Consider the following 26,630-nt stretch of genomic DNA (forward strand, 5'->3'; position numbering starts at 1 on the left):
AGGAGTGTACTATTTGGGGCCCATATAGGGGTGTGTTCAGGGGTGGGGGGCTAGACAACACTCTTACTGCTAAGGAGCTCTGGGAATTCAAACAAGCACTACAGCCATAGGTTGAGAGGGGTCAAAGTGCATACAGGGGTTGCATGCTGCTGTTTACAGATAGGGAAGAGGCTATGGGGGTTGCAGGGAGAGGGTAAGGTGTGCTCAGAAGGGGGTACTGGTCACCCTCTCTACAGCTGATGGGACAGCATAGGGGGGCAGGGGAGTGACTTATGGCCAGACAGGCCCCTCTAAAGTAGCACTTCTCTGGGACCACTCTGACATTTTGTCCAGGATGTCCTGCACGCACACACAGGCCTCCTTCCATTTTATACACTAAATCAATCACTCTCTCATCTATTCCCTTCTACTCACTCAACTAAACAAACAACAACTTTGGCCCTTCCAGCAGGGCTGCCATGACAATGGCGCTCAAGCCCCCCTAAGAACAAAAAAGACAGAAAAGACAAACTTAGTGTCCCAGTGTAAAGCCAAGGCTCCCACAGAAACACACAGCTAGCTAGCCAGCCCTCAAATTGTTATTGTATCACTGTCTGTTTTGTTACCACTACAGCGCTAAATCACTTAGCATGTTATCATACTCAGCTCTGACGCTACTCAACACTGTCAGACTGCTCTGAGCCGAGAAAAGTGAAGAGGGAGATAGAGAGGGAGGGAGAGGGTGAAGTAGAGGGGTGTGCCTGATGATTTCATAACACTATAATTATTGAACATCATAGGTATTATCCATCAAACATTGTGGAGAGATTAAATGCTGTCAAATGGTGCTAGCTCTGGTTTGGCACAAGCACAAAGAACACTCCAGTCAAGTAAACACTCCGGAATACAAGAAGGAGACCTTCCAAGTTTCAGCACAACTCATCTCAGCTAGAACCCCTCATGTCACTCCTGTCAAAGTCTTCACTCTACATAACATTGTTTGACACATGATGAGCCAATGTGGGTTAGCTCACTGACACAAAACACTAAAGGGAGGTGTGTGCTGCCTCATACAGCAACTGGCTAACAAAAGAAGGATTTGATTCAGCAGCGGTGATCAACTTTTCAGGTCATATCTGGACTGGAATCCTGTTGCTTTGAGTCAGAGCAGCAGAAATATCTCCAAGAGATTATCCTTTTCCAGAGGTCTGGCTGAGGCTTGACTGTACGAGCATCATTTCCACACTGAGCCTCAGCCCATGCAGCAGCAGCAGGGCATTTCCATCTAAAAGGAGACATTAGCACCAATACGCAAAGTTCATAGGAGCAAATTGGGTGTCCAATGAAAGCAAAGAGAAAAAGACTTCACCTCAGCCTCCTATTTATAAGACCCTGACTTTCCTTTCGTTCTTATTGGTCAAGGTCATCCCAGTCAGTATTATGTTAGCCTATCAGCAATCAGTATTCCTGGGAAGTTCAGTGTAGGACCCCAGCACAAGCAGGGCAGATGTCAGAAAGATACTTTGTCAGAAAATGTGCTTTTACCATCCTGACAGCATTTCATGTTTTCCCTCCTAATAAATACTTTTGCTCCTGTGGTCACAATACATTTGCTGTTCTGATGTTTTATTGTGCATCTAAAAGTAAGTTCCTTAATGTCTTGTTGTTTTCAGAGCCCTATTGTTGTTTGTAATTACCATTTATGTTGAGCTTGTTAGCTAGCTCATGCTCCCGCTATCATTAGCGTTTGTCATTCAGAATGCATTGGTATTTAGCATGCCTATTAGCAATTAACCATTTGTTAGCATTTCTCTTTCATGGTGCTAAGCTATTTTCTGTCATCTGTGTATAATCATTATGCTATGCTGGTTATATTCTGTAGACATTTCTACATTCCTGCATTGCTTATGTACAAGACCACTAGCTTATTGAACCTGTTTAGTCCATGTTATGCTACAGGCCTTACTCTACAGCGCTGTCTATGCTAGCTTGTACTTGCATGTCATGCTTATCAGTACTACAGCCTAAGTTTATTTATCTTCTTTTCGGAACTACAATCATTATCAGACACAATTCTTGTCAGTCACACGTCAGACTCAGAGTGGTGTTGAATGTGTGTGATAGTGGATCTTCACTAAAACTCTTGAGTCAGAAATACTGCTTCCCTGTTGTTCCAACCCACGTGGCAAACTCATTCAACGGAGGGCTGTGTCTGCGGGTTTTCGCTCCACCCTTGTACTTGATTGATGAATTAAGGTCACTAATTAGTAAGGAACTCCCCCCACCTGGTTGTCTAGGTCTTAATTGAAAGGAAAAACCAAAAACCTGCAGACACTAGACCCTCCATGAACCTTTATTTAAACTAGGCAAGTCGGTTAAGAACAAATTATTATTTATAATGACGGCCTACCCAAGCCAAATCCTAACCCGGACGACGCTGGGCCAATTGTGTGCCGCCCTATGGGACTCCCAATCACAGCCGGTTGTGATACAGCCTGGAATTGAACCAGGGTCTGTAGTGACACCTCTAGCACTGAGATTCAGTGCCTTAGACTGCTGCACCACTCGAGAGCCCTGTACTTTACGGAGCAGATCTACTTTACTGGGGGCAGAGTTCTTTAGAATAATAACCAGAGTGTAGAATAAAACCCAAATATGCAAAAGAAGGATATTGCATATTTCTACCTTTGTGTACCTCCAGTATTCACCATGAAGAAAATGATATTCATAATTATGCATTCCTGTATAGTACAGATCAGGGACCTGTGACGTAATTCTGTTACCACAATTTTGTTACTGAATGTAAATCCACTTCACCTACTGTAGTCCAATAACTCATAGATATTTCTTCCAACTCAAGGTGTCATGTTATAGCTGACACCCCATTCTTTCTGCAGACATCGTTCAATCTTAAATAAGAGCAGAGAGTTACCAGAGTTTTGTGAAAACATGGTCGCATAAAACCCTGAGGGAGATTTTACAAGAATTCTGTAACCAACAGTGCATCTGCATAATTCTTCCAATAAATGTGTTTGTGTAAATTGTTAAAAGTCGTCATTGTGTATAGAGTTGTATGGTTTATTCAACTTTGAAGTCAACGGTTTTTGTTTGGCATACATTTTAAAGTGAAAAATGCGAGTCAAAGCATAATTCTGTTACCGTGGTATTGCCCAGCAGCACAGTGGAAATGCAGTCTGCTTTATGGCATTATACAGTGTTTCCATTCCCACAAGAGAAGTGGATGGAGGCCGTGTGTGTGTGTGTGTGTGTGTGTGTGTGTGTACACAAGTATTCAGAGCCCTTGACTTTTTCCACATTTTGCTACAGCCTGAATTTAAAATTAATACAAATTTAGATTTTGTTTTTAACTGGCCTACACATAAATACCGCATAATGTCAAAGTGGAATTATGTTTTTAGATAGTTTTACAAATTCATAAAAATTAAAAGCTGAAAAGTCTTGAGTCAATAAGTTTTCAACCCCTTTGTTATGGCAAGCTGTAATAAGGAGTAAATATGTGCTTAACAAGTCACTGTGTGCAATAATAGTGTTTAACATGATTTTTGAATAACTACCTCATCTCTGTACCCCAAACATACAATTATCTGTAAGATCCCTCCGTCGAGCAGTGAATTTCAAACAGATTCAACAACAAAGACCAGGGAGGTTTTCCAATACCACACAAAGGGCACCTATTGGTAGATGGGTAAAAAAAAAAAAAAAATCAGACATTGAATATCCCTTTGAGCATGGTAAAGTTATTAATTACACTTTGGATGGTGCATTAATACACCCAGTCACTACAAAGATACAGGCGTCCTTCCTAACTCAGTTGTGGGAGAGGAAAGAAACCGCTCAGTGATTTCACCAGGAGGCCAATAGTGACTTTAAAACAGTTACAGAGTTTAATGGCTGTGATAGGAGAAAACTGACATGGTAGTTACTCCACAATACTAACCTAATTGAAAGAGTGAAAAGAAGGAAGCCTGTAAAGAATACAAATATTCCAAAACATGCATCCTGTTAGCAACAAGGCACTAAAGTAATAATGCAAAAAATGTGGCAAAGCAATTAATTTTCTGTCCTAAATACAAAGTGTTTTGTTTGGGGCAAATCCATTACAACACATTAATGAGTGCCACTCTCCATATTTTCAAGCATAGTTGTAGCTGCATCATGTTATGAGGATTCTTGTAATTGTTAAGGACTGGCGCAAAGCACAGGTAAAAGAAACTGAATAGAGCAAAGCACAGGTAAAATCCTTGAGGAAAACCTGGTTGTCTGCTTTCCACCAGACACTGGGAGATGAATTCACCTTTCATCAAGACAATAACCTAAAACACAAGGCCACATCTACACTGGAGTTGCTTACCAAGAAGTCAGTGAATGTTCCTGAGTGGTCGAGTTAGAGTTTTCTACTTGAAAATCTATGGCAAGACCTGAAAGTGGTTGTCTAGCAATGATCAACAACCAATTTGACAGAGCTTGAAGAATTCTAAAAAGAATAATGGGCAAATTTTCAACAATCCAAGTGTGGAAAGCTCTTAGAGACTTACCCCAAAAAACTCACAGCTGTAATCGCTGCTAAAGGTGCTTCTTCAAAGTATTGACCCCCCCACCCCAATTTAACCTATTTTGAATTCAGGCTGAAACACAACAAAATGTGAAATAAGACAATGGGTATGAATACTTTCTGAAGGCACTGTAAGTGCTGACTAAATCATATGGACAGTGATGTCATGCTCTGTCTAGCTTAGACAGGAGGGCCGAGCCCTGACACACGTCTCACACTGACTCTAGATCAGCCTATGTTTAGCGAGCTGCTTTCAACAGCTGCCTGAAACACCCCTTGTACTGTATAACACATTGCACTGCGGGACAGTAGGTAGGATCGGGGAAATTCAACTCAATTCCGTTCAGTTCTATTTGTATAGTATTTGTATTGTACTATTGTGTCGCTCAACAAAGACAAGAGGCTAGGTTTCCATTTGAGAGTCCAAATCGCTTTATCTAGGATCACTAGAAAACAATCATGTTTTGTTGTGCTCAACATCACTGGGTTACAAAGGGATTGAAGTTCCACTGGAAACACGTTCTAGAGGAAATCTGGATTAAGGACAATTGGTTTGAAGGATAAATATGTTCGTATGAGTCAAACACAATAAAAAACACACACACGCGCGCACTGGTTGTATAAGAGTCATGTCTCATCGTGCCAGACCTGAAATTACACGACACACATGCAGGTTTAAGAAAGCAGTAGGCAGTTGCTTAAAGATGAACATCTCTTCAGTTTCAAAGCCGACTTAAACAGCACCCTCATCACCAGCATCAACCTGCCACCCACATATCTGGATGCCAGCGAGCTAGGGCATCCCCTGGGAAAGTAGGGGGCAGAGCAGCTCATGCATACGTCTGTATGACATCCCCATCTCTTTGTGAATGTCTATTGAGCAAGCCCCCATTCTCTCTAGCCTCTCTTCCACCCTACACCCATCCGTATACACATTCAGTACAGTGAAGAAAAGACATCATCCCCCACTCCTGATGAGTGGAATAATAACTAACTAAACAAGGAATGAGGTCTGGACACCTGTCCATGAGGACTGGCCTTCGAGTCTGTTAGCTTCATTTATAGATGGGTTCAATCTTATCTCCAGGATCCATCCCACCGTGGGAATCAGGTGTGTAACCGTGAGTAAGCGCAGCTAGAGACTCCCTGGATACGTGTGTGTGTGTTTGTGTGAGAGAGAGAGTGAGTGAGTGATAAGCAGCAATGACAATTGAAGCTCTCAGTGACTCAGACATTGGGATAACTGGCCATTTCCATGTAAAAGAACCCACGAACACCAACATGTAAAGTTCATAAGAGTATATCGAATTGGATGTCAAATGAAAGCGAAGTGCCTATATTTTTGGGAAATGAAGTCAGATACATTTCCCAAACATTTTCCATCTTTAAAAGTTGGCATAAGTAAAGTCTTTCATTTAAAAAATAAATAAAAAAAGAAATACATAAAAACACAATAATGTTGACGTAAAGACCCATGACAACAAATATCAACACTTCTATTTAGTTTTGGAGAAATTCTTTACCTTCTGTAAGTTTAAGAAACACTGCCTTGTGCCTTGTAATTCTAATACCAAAAACTCATAAATCTTGGAAGATATTTCCTAATTTCTCTCCCTCATGAGGAATGATAATGAAAGTTCACAGCAGTAACACGTAATGGTAGACCTATCATATTAGTTTAGTGATTTTACTGATATCAATTTTATTTATGAATTAAGTGATTCAAACCCGTAATTCTGTTACCAAATTTGTAACGGAATTACAAAAAAAAATTTTTTAACGGAATTACTGCAACTGAATTGGCTTCAATGGGAAATCATAATAGTCATGAACCACAGTTGGGTCACCTGCTACGTTCCTCTCTTCCACCAGCATACTGTTATGTTCAGCTCATAACTGTTTTATATCTCTTTCTTTCATCTGGTGGACAAACCATGAGTGTTAACACAGTCTGAACAACCCCTCACTCTTCAGTTAATGTCACCTCTCCCAGCTCTCTGACACCTACCCATGAGCCCCCGCTCTTTCCATTTCTGTAACCAGCATCCTCACCCACTGATCGACACCGAGTAGAAAGTAGATGAAATTTGGTCAGCCCACCCTGGCTTTGATGTTAACGTCCACAGACTGACTGGAACAAATATGAACCTTTCATAGACATATGTTTCACAAGTTTGGATAGCGCAGTAGAGAACGTAGCACAGTGGAGTACAGTACTGAGTACAGTAGTGAGTAGAGCACAATATAGTAAGGTACTGAGTACAGTACAGTGAGTAGAGCACAGTACAATATCGTAAAGTACTGAGTACAGTGAGTAGAGCACAGTACAGTATTGTCCAATACTATAGAAGTACAGTACTCTACAATACAGTAAAACAAAGAGTTTCGTACAGTATATTGTATTCTGTTGTAATGTTCTGTATTATACTGGAATGTCCTGTGCTCTGCTGCGCTGGGATGTCAAAGAACAACATTTATATCATGTATTTCTGTGTAGTACAGAACAGGGACCCATTATGTAATTCCGTTACTGGGTGTAAATCTACTGTAGTTTAATAACCAAACTCAATGCGTCACGTCATAGCTGACACCAAATTCTTTCTGAAGACATCTCTGAACCTTAATTCGGAGCTGATATTTAAGAGTTTTTGGGAAATGTGGTCGCATAAAACCCTGAGGGAGATTTTACTCTAATTCCATCACCAAAGTTTGTATCTGCACTGTTCTCCCACTAAATTAGTTTTTGTAAATGTTTGTGGAAATTGTTCAAAGTAGTCCTTGTTGATTGCTAAACTTTGAAATCAATTGTTTTTGTTTGGCATACATTTTAAAGTTTAAAAAAAACTGAGTCAAAGCGTAATTCAGTTACCATGGAATTGCCCAACTGGAAATAGCAGCCAGATAGTTTGCGGTGCACTCATGTTTGACTCTGACCAAAGCACACGCCTTGGTTTGCTAATGCCACACACTCTCCCAGTCACAGGTTTGAGTCCTCTACCAGGTAACCTTAGACACTGGCACCCTTATTAACGAGCTGAGCCTGGGGAACCAATAGCAGGCCTCCAATACAGGTTTGAGTCCTCTCACACAACATCAAAGGCCTTACTGTGACAGACAGAAAGGACAGGAAGGGGGGGGGGGGGGGGTTGACTCAGTGGGTTGTTTAATGGCTTAGATCAACTGCATTATAGCATTACATTCCCATACCCTCTAATACACCGGATGGGGATACACAGTTTAATACAGTATTAATTCAAATAGGTGAAGCAACATCATAGGGAAATAATATGCTAGAGAAGAGTGGAAGAGGAGAGAGAACTGGAGGGTTCCCAACGGTACAGGACTTGTTCATTCAAGCATTTAATTCAACTATTAGGTCCTTAATAATACTCCTATAGAGCCAAAGACTGAATTATGAAATCTCTCCCTACTACCTAGACTTTTAGTGACAAAGGTCAGTGGCATTTCTTGTTCTTCCATTGTGAGAGTCAAAGTGTGTGAAATGAATACATTGACAGATCAGCAAGGAGTTGTCCTTGCCTGTGGCTAACAAGACGTCATTTCAACAACATCTCCCTTGGAACAGGGAGTGTGTGAGTGAGTATGTCACGCTGGACTCAGACCAAAGTGTGTGTGTGTGTGAGAACACCAAACTCAACAAATTATAGGATACACCACAGCTCACAGATTGCACAATCTTCCTTGGACTGGCTGTGACCCTTTTAACACAATATAATACAAATTACACCAAATCACTGAAACTTCTCACAAACATCTGATCTTTACTTTGGAAGGGAACATCTCACTTATTTTTTTGAAAACACTATCACACACAAAAAAAATAAAAAATCAACAAGATTATTTTGGAACGTTTGGGAAGGAATCGAATGTGTACCTTATCACCATCCAAATCAGCAGTGGTCAAATCTTTGCAATGAGTCAGAACTAATTGTAAAAAGGTTCCCCCACCCACAGTCAACACACAGTCTGCCAAGAGCAGTGGGGAGAACAAGGTGTGTCTGACCGTGTTCCAAGTCACCAGGGCCCAGAGATGGTTAGATACAGCCCACACCCAAAACTGATGAATAGGAGTCACACTCCTATTGAGCTCAATATGAATCCTATGAGATCATGTGCAGAGCAAGAGCTGTACACTTTCAGTCTGATAAAACATTTGTAGAGCCTCACTGCTTATATTCCTCTCTGTTTTCATATGGTTTACTGGGTTGGTACAACAATACTCAGTCTATGTGGCAGGCCTTAAACACTTCTGCCCATGCATGTTGCTTGCCTGACAAAGTACACACACAAAAAAAAAAAGTTAAGCTACGGCAGAGAAATTACATTCCAATCTTGAAATGTTCCTCAAGTCCCTAGTGCCCAGTGCTGTTGGATGGACAGTACATGACAGTGTGTCTGCCTTTGACCACCATTAGGAGCATGGCTACTGACTGAGGTATTTTCTGGAGTCATGAAAAGTGAGAAAGGGGGATTTTTCAGCCCTCTGTCGACTGTAGCTAAAATAATCCATAGCTGTACTTTTATGAAAGTTACCTGTAAGGTTACAAAGCAGAACATAATGTATGAGATAATACAGTGTACGTTTGACAGCTTACTTCAACAATTTCCATTTGCAACCTTGTACATCACCACGTGTGTCTTTGGACATACAGTAAATATCTGGTTTGAAAATTGAACGCAGTAGGACGTATGTTGATGTAATTCAGACTACTGCTCCACACACCACATACTGCAGATTGTTTCACACACAGCCTCCAGTCTAAAGTCTGCAGTCATTAAATGGAACTAGGCGAGACCTGTGGAGCGGTGTTGTTGAATAGTCAGCCTCCCTATTCCTAGAGGCCTTACCTCACAGGGGCAGTTTCCCATTCACAAGGCCATTAGATAACACAGTGGGATCTCAAGACCAACATGGTGTAAGTGTGGGAGGACAGGCTATAGAACAGCCCTCTCCCCAACTCACAATCCTCTAGTCTACCCCCTACTCTGTCTCTCTCTCACACAGGAATTATGGTGTCATTGCAACACCCACTTCACAATTCAGTCCAGCCAGACAGTTTGCAGAGAGTGTTATTCAGCCTTTTAGACTAGGTTTCCTCTCTGTGTGCGTATGATAGAGAGAAAGAGAGAGAGAGAAAGAGAGAGAGAGAAAAAACACTGTTTATACAGGATGGATAAGTCACCATGACGACAGAGCTGCCAAGTCATGACACGATGAGAGGGGAAAACACCAAGCTGAGTGTCAGGTTCACTTCCATGCTCCTGCTTCTGCACGTTTCTCTCTCTGGCTACTCTTTGTTGGAGGGATACTTTTTTATAAAAATATTTGAGAAATCACTCTTATGTCAGCTGAGACTGTCCAGAGAGTAATATGGATAACATTTGAGTTAGTTTTAAGAGGTTTCTTAATCAATAGAGCAGTTATTATGCATTCATTGATTATCAACATCTTCATATGACACTTTTACAACATAGGACCTATAACAGTTTGTTGGAAAGTACAGCAACTAGGTTACATAACCTTTGATGTTTGATAGATGGGTGGTTAACCACAAAGTGGACCACACAAGTCATGACATCACCATTGCAACACATCTTTATTATCTCTAATTGTGTGGGATCACGTCAACAGAACCGAGAGAACACACATTCAGAAGTTCGGCAGAGAAACAGGGCACTAATTGAGCATAATTGAAGGGGTCCTAGATGTGTCTCTTTGAAATCTCAGCACAGGGTTCAAAGACATGGAAGTTGGTCCATCAAATTGGAATTGCAGTTGACAAATATTACCAAAGGAATTCATGAGGGAAACTATGTAGGCTAAGAATAAAGGAAACACCAACAGAGTTTTCATAGGGCGTTGGGCCACCACAAGCCGTCAAAACAGTTCAATTAACCTTGGAATATATTCTACAAGTGTCTGGAATTATTATAGAGGCATGCGACATCATTCCTACACGAGAAATTCCAAATTTGGTGTTTTGTTGATGGTGGTGGAAAACGCTGTCTCAGGCGCCGCTCCAGAATCTCCCATAAGTGTTCAGTTGGATTGAGATATGGTGACTGAGACACACACACACACACTTTACACTCCCTATGCCCCTTTGAGACCCCTCTTTCAAAGTCACTGAGATATCTTCTTCTAGCCATGGTAGCCAAAATAATGTGCAACGGAGCATTTGTATACATGACCCTAAGCATGATGGGATGTTAATTGCTGAATTAACTCAGGAACCACACCTGTATTGCAGCACCTGCTTTCAATATACTTTGTTTCCCCTCATTTACTGAAGTGTTTCCATTACTTTGTCCAACTTTGATAACCTCTCCATAGTGTTAAATGACACAAATATCACCATATAGGCAGAAACCTGAGCACAAAGAATAAAGTCAAAGAGCCCTGGAGAAAAGCCGACACACTGCACACCAGGCAGAATAGCCGACACACTGCACACCAGGCAGAATAGCCGATACACTGCACACCAGGCAGAATAGCCGATACACTGCACACCAGGCAGAATAGCCGATACACTGCACACCAGGCAGAATAGCCGATACACTGCACACCAGGCAGAATAGCCGATACACTGCACACCAGGCAGAATAGCCGATACACTGCACACCAGGCAGAATAGCCGATACACTGCACACCAGGCAGAATAGCCGATACACTGCACACCAGGCAGAATAGCCGATACACTGCACACCAGGCAGAATAGCCGAGACACTGCACACCAGGCAGAATAGCCGAGACACTGCACACCAGGCAGAATAGCCGAGACACTGCACACCAGGCAGAATAGCCGAGACACTGCACACCAGGCAGAATAGCCGAGACACTGCACACCAGGCAGAATAGCCGAGACACTGCACACCAGGCAGAATAGCCGATACACTGCACACCAGGCAGAATAGCCGATACACTGCACACCAGGCAGAATAGCCGATACACTGCACACCAGGCAGAATAGCCGATACACTGCACACCAGGCAGAATAGCCGAGACACTGCACACCAGGCAGAATAGCCGAGACACTGCACACCAGGCAGAATAGCCGAGACACTGCACACCAGGCAGAATAGCCGATACACTGCACACCAGGCAGAATAGCCGAGACACTGCACTCTGCTGCTGGCACACTCTGCCAGCAGCAGAGCGCAAGCCAGGTGTTTGAGTCGAGCCATGTGCCACACAGGTAGATAGCCAACAGAGTGAGAAAGGTGTAATTATGGCCTACAATTCGACAGGCGGGAGTGAAGGACACTGTGTCCTACCTGGGACTCCGGTACACAGCAGGTGGTAGACGGGGGCAACACTGGTAGCTAACTGGGACACTGGTAGACAGCAGGCAGTGGCTAGCTAGCTGGGACACCGGTAGACAGTGTACTTCGCCCCCAGTACTTCGCCCCCATAAAACTCAGATAATAGTTTATTTCCCTTTTGGCCCACATTTTAATGGCATCAAGAACCAGGAGAAATCTGTCACGCAAGCATGAAGATGGCATGGGGGGGGCGTTCATGCAGGAACCAATGGGATGCTCAAAGGGTGTGCGTTCCTGCAGATGCAGGAATGCCCACATGCAGGAACGCCTTGTATTGCAGGCCGCAATCACACACTTCTGAACAATTTGGCACAAGAACTAATGCCCCACACCACCTGCCTGTCCTCCTGTGCCTGTCCTCCTGTGTTGGTCGTGAGGTAGGCTACCTACACTAACTGAGCCAGCTGAATTGCCCTGACTATAACTAGCCTATAGATACACCTACAGCACCGTTTTATTTTGTCCTTTGACCACCTCCATAACCTTTGCACTGCTGAAACCAAAATTAAATCAAACTTGAATTACACAACACCCTCTTCTTGTAAACGCGAAAACACGCAGGGCAGAATGAAGGAGGAGGTTATTTTTAAACCATCCAAATATTATTTAGAAACGTTCTTATGACAGTTAAAAGTGACATGAAATTGTGAAAAGAGCAATGCTCACTAAATAGTACATGCAAAGACATTCAGGCACTTAGCAGGAAATAAAAGAGTTTTACCAGTTGGTTGATGAGCGGGGGTTGAGAATGTCCTCTTTGGCCGTAAGCAGTGACAGGCTGTAGGTATCGAGGTTAATCGCTCGCATAGTGATGCAGACGTTTTCCACAATCCAGCCTCGAAGATTTCTTCACTTAGCCAATTGCACTAGAAACTTACCCGCATAAACGGTCACACTGAAACACTGACGCGCATTCACGGCCAGGAGGACGATCTGTAGGCTTATCTCATGCAAAATAGTGGAAGTATCAAGTGGAGAAGAAGGTGAAGGTCCGCCAGCAGGATATGTAGGGCAGCGTTCAGTACATAAAAACGTAATAGAACGTTCAATTGAACGGAAACGGTGCTGTAGCCTGGTGTACGACCAGTAGAAAAACGGGGTTGTGGCTTCAAAATGCACCTCTAGCTTTTAAATACGTCAGCCATTGCGTCAAGCCACACCCTGGCACACCCACAAAACGGAGAAAACTGTACCTCAAAGTCTCTTCAAGAACGTACAAAAACTTTTGGGGAAACACACACCACAGGAGGTTGGTGGCACCCTAATTGGGGAGGACAGGCTCGTTGTAATGACTGGAGTCAGTGGAATGGTATCATATACATAAAATACATGGTTTCCAGGTGTTTGATGCCATTCCATTTGCACCATTCCAGCCATTACTATCAGCTGTTCTCCCATCAGCAGCCTCCTGTGACACACACACACACACACACACACACACACACACACACACACACACACACACACACACACACACACACACACACACACACACACACACACATATACACACACACACACAGACTGCCTAGTTGGGGCTGTTACAGACTTTCTTCAGTGAGATGTAAATACGTGTTCACCAAAAGCCCTACCAGATGAATGGGGGGAAATCTCAGTTACATTCTAGCTGGCCTGGTCCTCACAACATTATTTTCTCCTTCATTCCACGCTTTAATAATAAGGTGGAAATTATATATTTTCACCATTAACTAGCTTTATGTGCATATAACCAAATAGTTATTTTGAGAGCCATTCGTGTACATCAACATCTCTCACTTTCAGTAAGCTAATATGATCCAGATATACGGCTACACGACACAGCTGAGGGTGTATCTGGCTGGCATGGTCTGCGTCAGGTTCAAGAAAAGCCATAGGAAAACAAAACACTTTAAATTGGCACTGGAAGGGAGGGGCGGCTGTCAGTGTGAGGAGGGCCAGTGAAGGAGTGGTGGGGCTGGTGAGGTTTAGAGGGTGCAAATGGGGGGGGGCAGCTATAGAGCTGTCACTCTCGCTTTGTCCCACCAGCCCTTTGAATTGGCCCCTAGCAGCCCTTGGCAGCTCCCAGAGAATCAATGTACAGTGAGGGCCGTCTCCATCGAGACTCTTGAAGAATCAGAGGGACCAATTTCATGGGAACTGCGTCTGAGGCAGCCAGCGTGTTAAAAAAATTCAGTTCTCTGGTATTTGAGTGCTGATCAGGGTAGGGGGTATGCATAGCGTTTATGTAGGTTTCTCAGCATTTTTTGGATGGTCATTCTGTTATCATTCAGTCCAGATGTATCATTTGATAGAATCTTTGTTTCTGGTGTGTCAGTACAGAGTTTCCCCTTAAGTCTTCAGAGATTCGGGGGCCTCCCGGGTGGCGCAGTGGTCTAGGGCACTGCATCGCAGTGCTAACTGCGCCACCAGAGTCTCTGGGTTCGCGCCCAGGCTCTGTCGTAGCCGGCCGCGACCGGGAGGTCCGTGGGGCGACGCACAATTGGCATAGCGTTGTCCAGGGTAGGGAGGGTTTGGCCGGTAGGGATATCCTTGTCTCATCGCGCTCCAGCGACTCCTGTGGCGGGCCGGGCGCAGTGCGCACTAACCAAGGGGGCCAGGTACACGGTGTTTCCTCCGACACATTGGTGCGGCTGGCTTCCGGGTTGGAGGCTCGCTGTGTTAAGAAGCAGTAAGGCTGGTTGGGTTGTGCTTCGGAGGACGCATGGCTTTCGACCTTCGTCTCTCCCGAGCCCGTACGGGAGTTGTAGCGATGAGACAAGGTAGTAATTACTAGCGATTGGATACCACGAAAATTGGGGAGAAAATGGGATAAAAAAAATTTATTTTAAAGTCTTCAGAGATTCGGACAGAGACCCGGGTGGAGACCCCCATTTAATATCTGCTCATCAGACTCACAGACTCAGTGTCTGTCTGGCATATGAAATTATAAACATAACCACTACCTTAAAAATAATAAGGAGTAACTATGCTTTCTCCAGCTTCCTTGTTTAAGTCCAATTGACTTAATCTGACACAACTCTCTTACTGCACCAGTGGAGGCTGGTGGGAGGAGCTATAACAAGATGGGCTCATTGTAATGGCTGGAATGGAATGAATGGAACAGAGTCAAACGTGGTTTCTATATGTTTGATATGTGTGATACTGCTCCATTCATTCCATTCCAGCCATTACAATGAACCCGTACTCCTATAGCTCCTCCAACCAGCCTCCACTGAACTGCATGTAGTGCTACATCCCCACATCCCCATATCCCCAAGCCTCTATTATTCGTACAACTTCCTGTCATTAGGGGCTTCTCTCTGCCCTGGCCGGGGTTTCCTGACCGGACATGATTTGTTGTGCTGTTATGCTTCATTTCAGACGATTCCGGCACTTCCTCCGTTCGTGTGCAGTGGCAGGCAGCTGCTGTTGGATGGGGCTTTTAGTGGGGGAAGGGGGAGGTGAGATATAGAGGGGGGCTGGTTAGGGGAGGGCATTCATTTTACTGAAACTCTTTCTCTCTCTAATTTTTCTCAGTAGGAGTTGCTGTTGGCTGTTGGTTGTTTGGCCTGAAATAGCCTGAACAAACTCAGTGTGGGTGACAATGTTGAGGTGAGTATCCGAAAGGCAACATCCTCTCTCAGATCTCTTGATTGTGTGTCTAGATAGTTATTATTGGTCACTATGTATAGCTATTGCTAGACATAGTAGGCCTCTATCATGGTTATAAGCATTGTTATAAGCATGGTTATAAGCATGGTTGATTGCACAGTACATTGGTGCATGGTGATGTTTCCTCGCAGTACATAAGCAAAAAGGTCTTCAAACCAAAATCAAATCAAATCATATTGTATTTATCACATGCGCCAAATACAGCAGGTGTGGAAGTTACAGTGAAATGTGGGACGGCAGTTAGCCCACATGGTTAAAGCATTGGGCCAGTAACCGGAAGGTTGCTAGATCGAATCCCTGAGCTGACATGGTACAAATCTGTCGTCCCTGAACAAGGCAGTTAACCCACTGTTCCTAGGCCGTCATTGTAAATAAGAATTTGTTCTTAACTGACTTTCCTAGTTAAATAAAGGTTCAATTAAAAATAAATAAATAACAGGCCAAACAACCAACAATAACAAGCCCTGAACCAACAATGCAGTTTTAAGAAAAAAATTAATGTTAAGAAGGTATTTACTAAATAAACTGAAGTAAACAATGAAAAAAATAAGAAAATAACACATGACGAGGCTATATACAGGGGGTACCAGTACAGAGTCAATGTGGAGACTATATACAGGGGGTACCGGTACAGAGTCAATGTGGAGGCTATATACAGGGGGTACCGGTACTGTCACGACTTCTACCGAAGTCGTTGCCTCTCCTTGTCCGGGCGGTGTTCGGCGGTCGACTTCACCGGCCTTCTAGCCATCATCGATCCACTTTTCATTTTCCATTGGTTTTGTCTTGTCTTCCCACACACCTGTTGTCAATCCCATTCATTACCTGTTGTGTATTTAACCCTCTGTTTCCCTTCATGTGTTTGTCAGAGATTGTTCGTTGTCAAGTGTTGTGTTGTTTGTGTATAGGTGTGCGATGGGTCTTCGTACCCAGATTTGTATTATATTTTTCCGTGAGTGTTATGGAGCAGATTACTGGGACTTTAATTAAAGTACTCCATGCTACACTCTATTTTGACTCTCCTGCGCCTGACTTCCTCTGCCACTTATACACGCCATTGTGACAGAATCTCTGACCAGATAATATATGAAGTCAGCAGGAGAGGACACGACGGCCATGGAGGTGGAAAAGCGCGTTATGGAACAAGCGAAGGAGATTGACTGTTTGAGCGCCATCATGGATCGCATTGTCCAGAATATGGATCGCTGGGAGAGACAGGGAGTTTCTCCAGCGCCTCCACTGCCACAACTGGGATTTACCTTTAACGCGTTTTCCCCACATGAACCTAACAAAATCCGTTTACCCCTACCCACGGGTTACAACGGAGATACTGCTGGCTGCCAGGGTTTCCTCCTTAAACTGAACTTATATCTGGCCACGGTTTCCCCAGTACCATCCGACCGGGAGAAGAGTTCCGCCCTTGTCTCATGCCTCACCGGGAAAGCCCGGGAGTGGGCCAGCGCTGTGTGTAGAGAGGAGAATGCGGCGTTGGACCATTTTGAGGAGTTCACCCTTTATTTCAGGAGAGTATTCGACCATCCTCCCGAAGGGAAAACGGCGGGTGAGCTCCTCTATCATCTGAGGCAGGGGACGAGGAGTGCCCAGGAGTTTGCTTTGGAGTTTAGGACCTTGGCTGCCGGCGCTGGATGGAGCGACAGGGCCCTGATCGACCATTACCGTTGTAGCCTACGCGAGGACGTCCGTCGGGAGCTGGCCTGTAGAGACACCACCCTTAACTTCGACCAGCTGGTGGACATGTCCATCAGGCTGGACAACATGCTGGCTACTCGTGGACGTCTAGATCGGGGTCTGGTTGTTCCATCCTCCCGCACCCTCTCTCCCGAACCAATGGAATTGGGAGGGACGGTGCGCCGGGAGACCGGAGGGGGTTCCCGCTCGAGCACCATCTATGGTCGCAGAGATCACACTGCTGGTCGGTGCCGGGTTGGTTCCTCTGGGAATAGAGAAGGCAGGCAGGGCACTCTGGCATCACCCCAGGTGAGTAGGCACCATTCTCATCCAGAGCCCTCTGTTGCACTTATGTTTGTCTCTGTCACTTTTCCGGATTTTTCCCTGCAGTCCCAGTATAAGGCGCTAGTAGATTCAGGCGCGGCTGGAAATTTCATTAATAAAAATTTAGCTCATAGTTTAGGGCTCCCTATTGTGTCTGTGCATATGCCTGTTCCTATTCATGCCTTAGATAGTCGACCATTAGGGTCAGGTTTTATCAGGGAGGTCACCGCACCGTTGAATATGATAACGCAGGAGGGTCACAAGGAGAAGATTAGTCTTTTCCTTATTGATTCCCCTGCGTATTCTGTGGTGCTAGGTCTACCCTGGTTAGCGTGTCATAACCCCACTGTTTTTGGCCACAGAGGGCTCTCACGGGGTGGTCGCGAGAGTGCTCAGGTAGGTGTTTAGGGGTTTCCGTTGGTGCTACTACGGTGGAAAGTCCAGACCAGGTCTCCACCGTGCGCATTCCCCCTGAATATGCCGATTTGGCACTCGCCTTCTGTAAGAAGAAGGCGACTCAATTACCACCCCATCGACAGGGGGATTGTGCGATAGATCTCCTGGGCGGGGCACGCTTCTTCACAAAATTGGATCTCAGGAGTGCGTATAATCTGGTGCGTATTCGGAAGGGTGATGAGTGGAAGACGGCATTTAGCACCACCTCAGGTCATTATGAGTACCTGGTCATGCCATATGGGTTGATGAATGCTCCATCAGTCTTCCAATCATTTGTAGATGAGATCTTCAGGGACCTGCACGGGCAGGGTGTAGTGGTGTATATAGATGATATTCTGATATACTCCGCCACCCGCGCCGAGCATGTGTCCCTGGTGCGCAGGGTGCTTGGTCGCCTGTTGGAGCATGATCTATATGTCAAGGCTGAGAAATGCTTGTTCTTCCAACAATCCATCTCCTTCCTAGGGCATCGGATTTCCACTTCAGGAGTGGAAATGGGGAGCGACCGCATTACAGCCGTGCGTAATTGGCCGACTCCAACCACGGTAAAGGAGGTGCAGCGTTTTTTTGGGGGTTTGCCAATTACTACCGGAGATTTATCCGGGGTTTTGGTCAGGTTGCGGCTCCCATTACCTCACTGCTAAAGGGGGGCCCGGTGCGCTTGCAGTGGTCGGCTGAGGCGAACAGGGCTTTTGGACACCTGAAGACTCTGTTTACCTCGGCGCCTGTGTTGGCTCATCCGGATCCCTCTTTGCCATTCATGGTAGAGGTGGACGCATCCGAAGCTGGGATAGGAGCAGTGCTCTCTCAGCGTTCGGGTGTGCCACTGAAGCTTCGCCCCTGTGCTTTTTTTCCGAAGAAGCTCAGCCCGGCGGAGCGAAACTATGATGTGGGGGACCGAGAGCTGTTAGCTGTCGTAGAAGCCTTGAAGGTGTGGAGGCACTGGCTTGAGGGGGCTAAACACCCTTTTCTCATCTGGACTGACCACCGCAATCTGGAGTACATCCGGCAGGCGAAGAGAATGAATCCTCGCCAGGCAAGGTGGGCCATGTTTTTCACTCGTTTTGTGTTTACTCTTACTTACAGACCAGGCTCCCAGAACGTCAAGGCAGACGCATTGTCTCGGCTGTATGACACAGAGGAGCGGTCCATGGATCCCACTCCCATACTCCCAGCTTCGTGTTTGGTGGCGCCAGTAGTGTGGGAGCTGGACGCGGACATTGAGCGGGCGTCACGTGCAGAGCCCTCTCCTCCTGAGTGTCCAGCTGGTCGTCTGTACGTTCCGTCTGCTGTCCGCGACCGATTGATCTATTGGGCTCACACGTCACCCTCCTCTGGTCATCCTGGGATAGGTCGGACGATGCGCTGTCTTGATGGGAGGTACTGGTGGCCCACTTTAGCTAAGGACGTGAGGATTTATGTTTCCTCCTGCTCGGTGTGCGCCCAGTGCAAGGCTCCTAGACACCTGCCTAGAGGTAAGCTTCAACCTTTACCTGTTCCTCAACGGCCGTGGTCGCACCTGTCGGTGGATTTTTTGACTGATCTTCCACCTTCACAGGGTTACACCACGATCTTGGTCGTTGTGGATCGGTTTTCGAAGTCCTGTCGTCTCCTCCCTTTGCCCGGTCTCCCTACGGCCTTACAAACTGCAGAGGCCCTGTTTACACACGTTTTCCGGCACTATGGGGTGCCTGAGGATATAGTGTCTGATCGGGGTCCCCAGTTCACATCAAGGGTCTGGAAGGCGTTCATGGAACGTCTGGGGATCTCGGTTAGTCTTACCTCAGGTTTTCACCCCGAGAGTAATGGGCAGGTGGAGAGAGTTAACCAGGATGTGGGCAGGTTTCTGCGGTCCTATTGCCAGGACCGGCCGGGGGAGTGGGCGAAGTTCGTGCCCTGGGCAGAGATGGCCCAAACTCGCTACGTCACTCCTCCACTAACCTTACTCCTTTTCAATGTGTATTAGGGTATCAGCCGGTTCTGGCTCCTTGGCATCAGAGTCAGACCGAGGCTCCTGCGGTGGACAATTGGTTTCGGCACGCTGAGGAAACCTGGGAGGCAGCCCACGTCCACCTTCAGCGTGCCATAAGGCGCCAGAAAATTGCCGCAGACCGTCGCCGCAGTGAGGCCCCGGTGTTCGCACCAGGGGACAGGGTCTGGCTCTCGACCCGAAACCTGCCCCTCCGCCTGCTCTGCCGGAAGCTGGGTCCGCGGTTTGTGGGGCCGTTTAAAGTCCTGAGGAGAGTGAACGAGGTATGTTATAGGTTACAACTGCCCACTAATTACCGTATTAACCCCTCGTTCCATGTGTCTCTCCTCAGGCCGGTAGTGGCTGGCCCGCTCCAGGAGGCTGAAGTGCGTGAAGTTCCTCCGCCTCCTCTAGACATCGAGGGGGTCCCGGCGTACTCTGTTCGATCCATTTTGGATTCGAGACGTCGGGCGAGGGGCCTTCAGTACCTCGTGGACTGGGAGGGGTACGGGCCGGAGGAGAGATGCTGGGTTCCGGTGGAGGACGTTTTAGATCCTTCTATGTTAAAAGAATTCCACCGCCTCCATCCGGATCGCCCTGCACCTCGCCCTCCGGGTCGTCCCCGAGGTCGGTGTCGACGCGCTGCGGGAGCCGCGCGTCAGGGGGGGGGTAATGTCACGACTTCTACCGAAGTCGTTGCCTCTCCTTGTCCGGGCGGTGTTCGGCGGTCGACTTCACCGGCCTTCTAGCCATCATCGATCCACTTTTCATTTTCCATTGGTTTTGTCTTGTCTTCCCACACACCTGTTGTCAATCCCATTCATTACCTGTTGTGTATTTAACCCTCTGTTTCCCTTCATGTGTTTGTCAGAGATTGTTCGTTGTCAAGTGTTGTGTTGTTTGTGTATAGGTGTGCGATGGGTCTTCGTACCCAGATTTGTATTATATTTTTCCGTGAGTGTTATGGAGCAGATTACTGGGACTTTAATTAAAGTACTCCATGCTACACTCTATTTTGACTCTCCTGCGCCTGACTTCCTCTGCCACTTATACACGCCATTGTGACAGGTACAGAGTCAATGTGGAGGCTATATGCAGGGGGTACCGGTACAGAGTCAATGTGGAGGCTATATACAGGGGGTACTGGTACAGAGTAAATGTGGAGGCTATATACAGGGGGTACCGGTACAGAGTCAATGTGGAGGCTATATACAGGGGGTACTGGTACAGAGTCAATGTGGAGGCTATATACAGGGGGTACCGGTACAGAGTCAATGTGGAGGTTATATACAGGGGGTACCGGTACAGAGTCAATGTGGAGGCTATATACAGGGGGTACCGGTACAGAGTCAATGTGGAGGCTATATACAGGGGGTACCGGTACAGAGTCAATGTGGAGGCTATATACAGGGGGTACCGGTACAGAGTCAATGTGGAGGCTATATACAGGGGGTACCGGTACAGAGTCAATGTGGAGGCTATATACAGGGGGTACCGGTACAGAGTAAATGTGGAAGCTATATACAGGGGGTACCGGTACAGAGTCAATGTGGAGGCTATATACAGGGGGTACTGGTGCAGAGTAAATGTGGAGGCTATATACAGGGGGTACTGGTACAGAGTAAATGTGGAGGCTATATACAGGGGGTACCGGTACTGTCACGCCCTGGCCTTAGTATTATTTGTTTTCTTTATTATTTTAGTTAGGTCAGGGTGTGACATGGGGTATGTGTGTGTTTGGGGTATTATATGGTAGAGGGGGTGTTGGTGGTAGTGTATGGGTTTGTGTTGAGTGTATGTATCTAGCTGTGTCTATGGTTGTGTGGAGTTTTCTAGGAAAGTCTATGGTTGCCTGAATGGGTTCTCAATTAGAGACAGCTGGTTTCTGTTGTCTCTAATTGGGAACCATATTTAAGGCGATCATAGGCTTTAGCTGTTTGTGGGTCATTGTATATGTCGAACGTAAGTAGTTTGTGTGTGCACTTGCGTTTTAAGTTTCACGATCGTTTGTTGTTTTTGTTAGTTTGTATAAGTGTTACGTGTTCATCTTCGTCGTTGTAATAAAAAGATGTATTCAAGTCATGTTGCGCCTTGGTCCTCTCATTCACGTCAAGACGATCGTGACAGGTACAGAGTAAATGACATCTATAAATACCTAGGTGTCTGGCTAGACTGCAAACTCTCCTTCCAGACTCATATCAAACATCTCCAATCCAAAATCAAATCTAGAGTCGGCTTTCTATTCCGGAACAAAGCCTCCTTCACTCACGCCGCCAAACTTACCCTAGTAAAACTGACTATCCTACCGATCCTCGACTTCGGCGATGTCATCTACAAAATAGCTTCCAATACTCTACTCAGCAAACTGGATGCAGTTTATCACAGTGCCATCCGTTTTGTTACTAAAGCACCTTATACGACCCACCACTGCGACCTGTATGCCCTAGTCGGCTGGCCCTCGCTACATGTTCGTCGTCAGACCCACTGGCTCCAGGTCATCTACAAGGCTATGCTAGGCAAAGTGCCGCATTATCTCAGTTCACTGGTCACGATGGCTACACCCACCCGTAGCACGCGCTCCAGCAGGTGTATCTCACTGATCATCCCTAAAGCCAAAACCTCATTTGGACGCCTTTCCTTCCAGTTCTCTGCTGCCTGCGACTGGAACGAATTGCAAAAATCTCTGAAGTTGGAGACTTTTATCTCCCTCAACAACTTTAAAAATCTGCTATCCGAGCAGCTAACCGATCGCTGCAGCTGTACATAGTCCATCTGTAAACTACCCACCCAATTTACCTACCTCACCCCCATACTGCTTTTATTTATTTACTTTTCTGCTCTTTTGCACACCAGTATCTCTTCTTGCACATGATCATCTGATGATTTATCACTCCAGTGTTAATCTGCTAAATTGTAATTATTCGATTTATTGCCTACCTCATGCCTTTTGCACACATTGTATATAGATTCTCTTTTTTCTACCATGTTATTGACTTGTTTATTGTTTACTCCATGTGTAACTCTGTGTTGTTGTCTGTTCACACTGCTATGCTTTATCTTGGCCAGGTCGCAGTTGCAAATGAGAACTTGTTCTCAACTAGCCTACCTGGTTAAATAAAGGTGAAATTAAAAAAATAAAAAAATAAAAATGTGGAGGCTATATACAGGGGGTACCGGTACAGAGTCAATGTGGAGGTTATATACAGGGGGTACCGGTACAGAGTCAATGTGGAGGCTATATACAAGGGGTACCGGTACAGAGTCAATTTGGAGGCTATATACAGGGGGTACCGGTACAAAGTCAATGTGGAGGCTATATACAGGGGGTACCAGTACAGAGTTAATGTGTGGGGGCTATATACAGGGGGTACCAGTACAGAGTTAATGTGCGAATGTGCGGGGGCACAGGTTAGTCGAGGTAATTTAAGTAATATGTACATGTAGGTAGAGGTAAAGTGACTATGCATAGATAATAAACAGAGAGTAGCAGCAGCGCAAAAATGTGTGTGTGGAGTGGGGGGGGGGGGGTCAATGCAAATAGTCCAGGTAGCCATTTGATTAGGTGTTCAGGAGTCTTATGGCTTGGGGGTAGAAGCTGTTAAGAAGCCTTTTGGACCTAGATTTAACACTCCGTTACCGTTTGCCGTGCGGTAGCAGAGAGAACAGTCTATGACTAGGATGGCTGGAGTATTTGACAATTTTTAGGGCTTTCCTCTGACACTGCCTAGTATAGAGGTCCTGGATGGCAGGAAGCTTGGCCCAAGTGATGTACTGGGCCGTACGCACTACCCTCTGTAGTGCCTTGCGGTCAGAGGCCAAGCAGTTGCCATACCAGGCGGTGATACAACCGGTCAGGATTGGTGCAGCTGTAGAACTTTTTAAAGATCTGAGGACCCATGCCAAATCTTTTCAGTCTCCTGAGGGGGAATAGGCATTGTCGTGCCCTCTTCATGACTGTCTTGATGTGTTTGGACCATGACAGTTTGTTGGTGATGTGGACACCAAGGAACTTGAAGCTCTCAACCTGCTCCACTACAGCACCGTCGATGAGAATGGGGGCGTGCTCGATCCTCCTTTTCCTGTAGTCCATGATCATCTGCTTTGTCTTACTCACATTGAGGGAGAGGTTGTTGTCCTGGCAGTGTCTCTGACCTCCTCCCTATAGGCTGTCTCATCGTTGTCGGTGATCAGGCCTACCACTGTTGTGTCGTCGGCAAACTTAATGATGGTGTTGGAGTCGTGCTTGGCCATGCAGGAGGGGACTGAGCACGCACCCCTGAGGGGACTGTCATGCCAAATAATGTCCCCCAGCCAAATAGTGTCCCCCTCTACGTCACAATGGGATTAGATAAACTATTAGCGTCCGTTGCCATATCAACGGTGTGATTGCCTAATGACTAGAATTTTGGAGATCATTACATCCTAAATGACGTTCTTTTCATCATCGCTATGCAAACAAGGCTGATTTTCGTGACAATTTCGCTGTTTAAACAAGTTTACTTTAGCTAATCAAATGAAATCATTAATTCAAACTACTTTTGTGTACCTTGTTAACATTACAACATAAAATCCATGTCTTAAACATTGCTACGTTTTGGAAATGGCAAAGAAAACGTGTAATCTTCTTGACATATTAGAGTTACTTTCCTTAGATCAGGAAGTCAGCTAATTTCCACTCCATTCATATGCAAATCGTTTTGATTCATACACTAGCTTGTCTGGCTGTCATGTTTTTATTTCAACCTGTCCTTCCCTTATCTACACTGAAATAATATAATTTCACTAATCCTCTATTCTGATTAATTTTGCTCTATCTCACATAGCTCATTAGTACACCCTTGTGGTTGAATATATATGTATCTATTGTAGGTTCTAGGATACAACAATGAATAATGTGGAACAAATAAATACCATCAAAGGAAACCTTACAATAATGAACACCTTGTAAAACAGCTGTGAAAACCAATCTGGCAATATATAAGATTTTAATACATAAACTTTGATCGTTTTTGGTAGGTACAGTTGTGTCATTCATTTATTTTCACAGATTTTTTTGTGCTCTCACATGGCAATCATAGATTAAAATACTGAATTCTGGTGTGTGGAATATAGAGGAGGTGATTTGAATTGGGACACTGACTGATCATGTGCCATGGTGAAACAACTTTGATGGGCTTAAACTCCGGCGCTACAGTCTTCGCCCTCTCAAACTTCTGCCAGGCTAGACAGGTACTGACCTTTAGCACAAAGTGACAAATTGAAACATTGTGTGCTCTCTGATATGACATTCATTGAAGTCATAATAATTTCAGATTTAATAGAATGTGATTGATAAACAAAAGGTTATTTTACTTGCCCAGCTGTCCACCTCCTTGATAATTCCCCAGCTGTCCACCCCCCCCCTCGCAAAAAAACACACACAATACCACAATTGGTTAGGAGCCCGTCTCCTCCCGCGCCAGCCTTCTCCCTCCGCGCCATTATGTATCTTCAGCTATACAAAGACGTTGTATAATGAATATATTGTATATTATGAGTGAAGTCTAATGTGCCCAGCTGCCCATACTTCACTTGGCTAGGTCATTCTAGAGGGAGAAAATGTATTTCTATCTTCCTCAAAATAATATTTTATAATAAGTGTTTGGTGTCAGATGCAGGCTTGTGTGACAGCCAGGTGCATGTGTTCAGACCTAATGTGTGGGATTTGATGGCAACGGGCATCTGAGATGTGTTTGGGTTTAGAGATTACAGTTTGACTTGTGCCCTTCTGTTATCATTACTCGTTACGATAGTTTGTTTTTCATGACTCTCATTTCCGTGCTTTTAGACAGCATACCTTTTGGCCGTTCCACCTCAAAAAGCACCAGAAAGAGGACTTTGACATGCACCATCTCAGATTGTTCTGAAATCAGTTATGTAGTTAGACACAGATAAGATATTTATTCCTTCAACATTATTTTGTAAATGTCAATTTAAAATTAAGCTAATCGATTCCACCCAAATTTGCCATTTAAATTCATATGATTCATATAATATTAAATAAATATAGTCCCCAACATCCGATTTGTACCAAACCTCTTCTTAACATTGAATAAGACGTAAGGAATTTAAATAAATGGACCCCCAAACCCAACACCAAGTCCACCCCAACAGCCAGTATACAGTATCAGTTCTCTATGTTTGTAGAATAAAGCTGTGACAAGTATTGTTTCTTCATGCTATGTCATGTGAATTTGGTGATGGTTATTTTCCCCTGTTCAGAGAAATGTTTTATTGAAGTAGTTAGGTTTATGTACCGTCATACAACCTGATATTACCAGGTACTGACCCCGAAAAGTGAGAAGAACCCCCCCCCCCCCCCCCCCCCCCCCCCAATGTTAATTCAAGACTCAACCTTAAAATAATAATGATTTATAAATGTAGAGTGAAGAGTTAAATGTTAGAACAATGTATTGGCCCAAATACATCTCAACAAAAAATTATATGAGAACAAAAACAGCATTCAGGACTACTCATTCCACATTTCATTCTTTCACTTGTTTTTTGTTTCTTCAGTGCATCTTCTATTGCAGTGATGTCTCTACATCCCAAATGATGTTGGCGACCAGTTGCAGTGATCGGTGCCTTAATGGGGCAGATTATGCT

At 45.1% G+C, this 26,630-nt stretch overlaps 1 protein-coding gene across 1 annotated transcript in view; it reads right to left on the reverse strand.

The window, feature by feature from the left end:
* The window catches only part of si:dkey-40c11.2 (drebrin-like protein A), a 48,704-nt gene extending 35,419 nt beyond the window's left edge, over positions 1-13,285 (reverse strand). Inside the window, exon 1 of the mRNA XM_055918820.1 lies at positions 12,618-13,285. Within this exon, the coding sequence (XP_055774795.1) occupies positions 12,618-12,703 (86 nt within the window). The 5' untranslated portion in view covers positions 12,704-13,285. The remainder of the gene's footprint in view (positions 1-12,617) is intronic.
* Positions 13,286-26,630: the final 13,345 nt, after the last annotated feature.

The sequence above is a fragment of the Salvelinus fontinalis genome, chromosome 4 (genome assembly GCF_029448725.1).
Source record: "Salvelinus fontinalis isolate EN_2023a chromosome 4, ASM2944872v1, whole genome shotgun sequence".
Lineage (NCBI taxonomy): Eukaryota > Metazoa > Chordata > Actinopteri > Salmoniformes > Salmonidae > Salvelinus > Salvelinus fontinalis.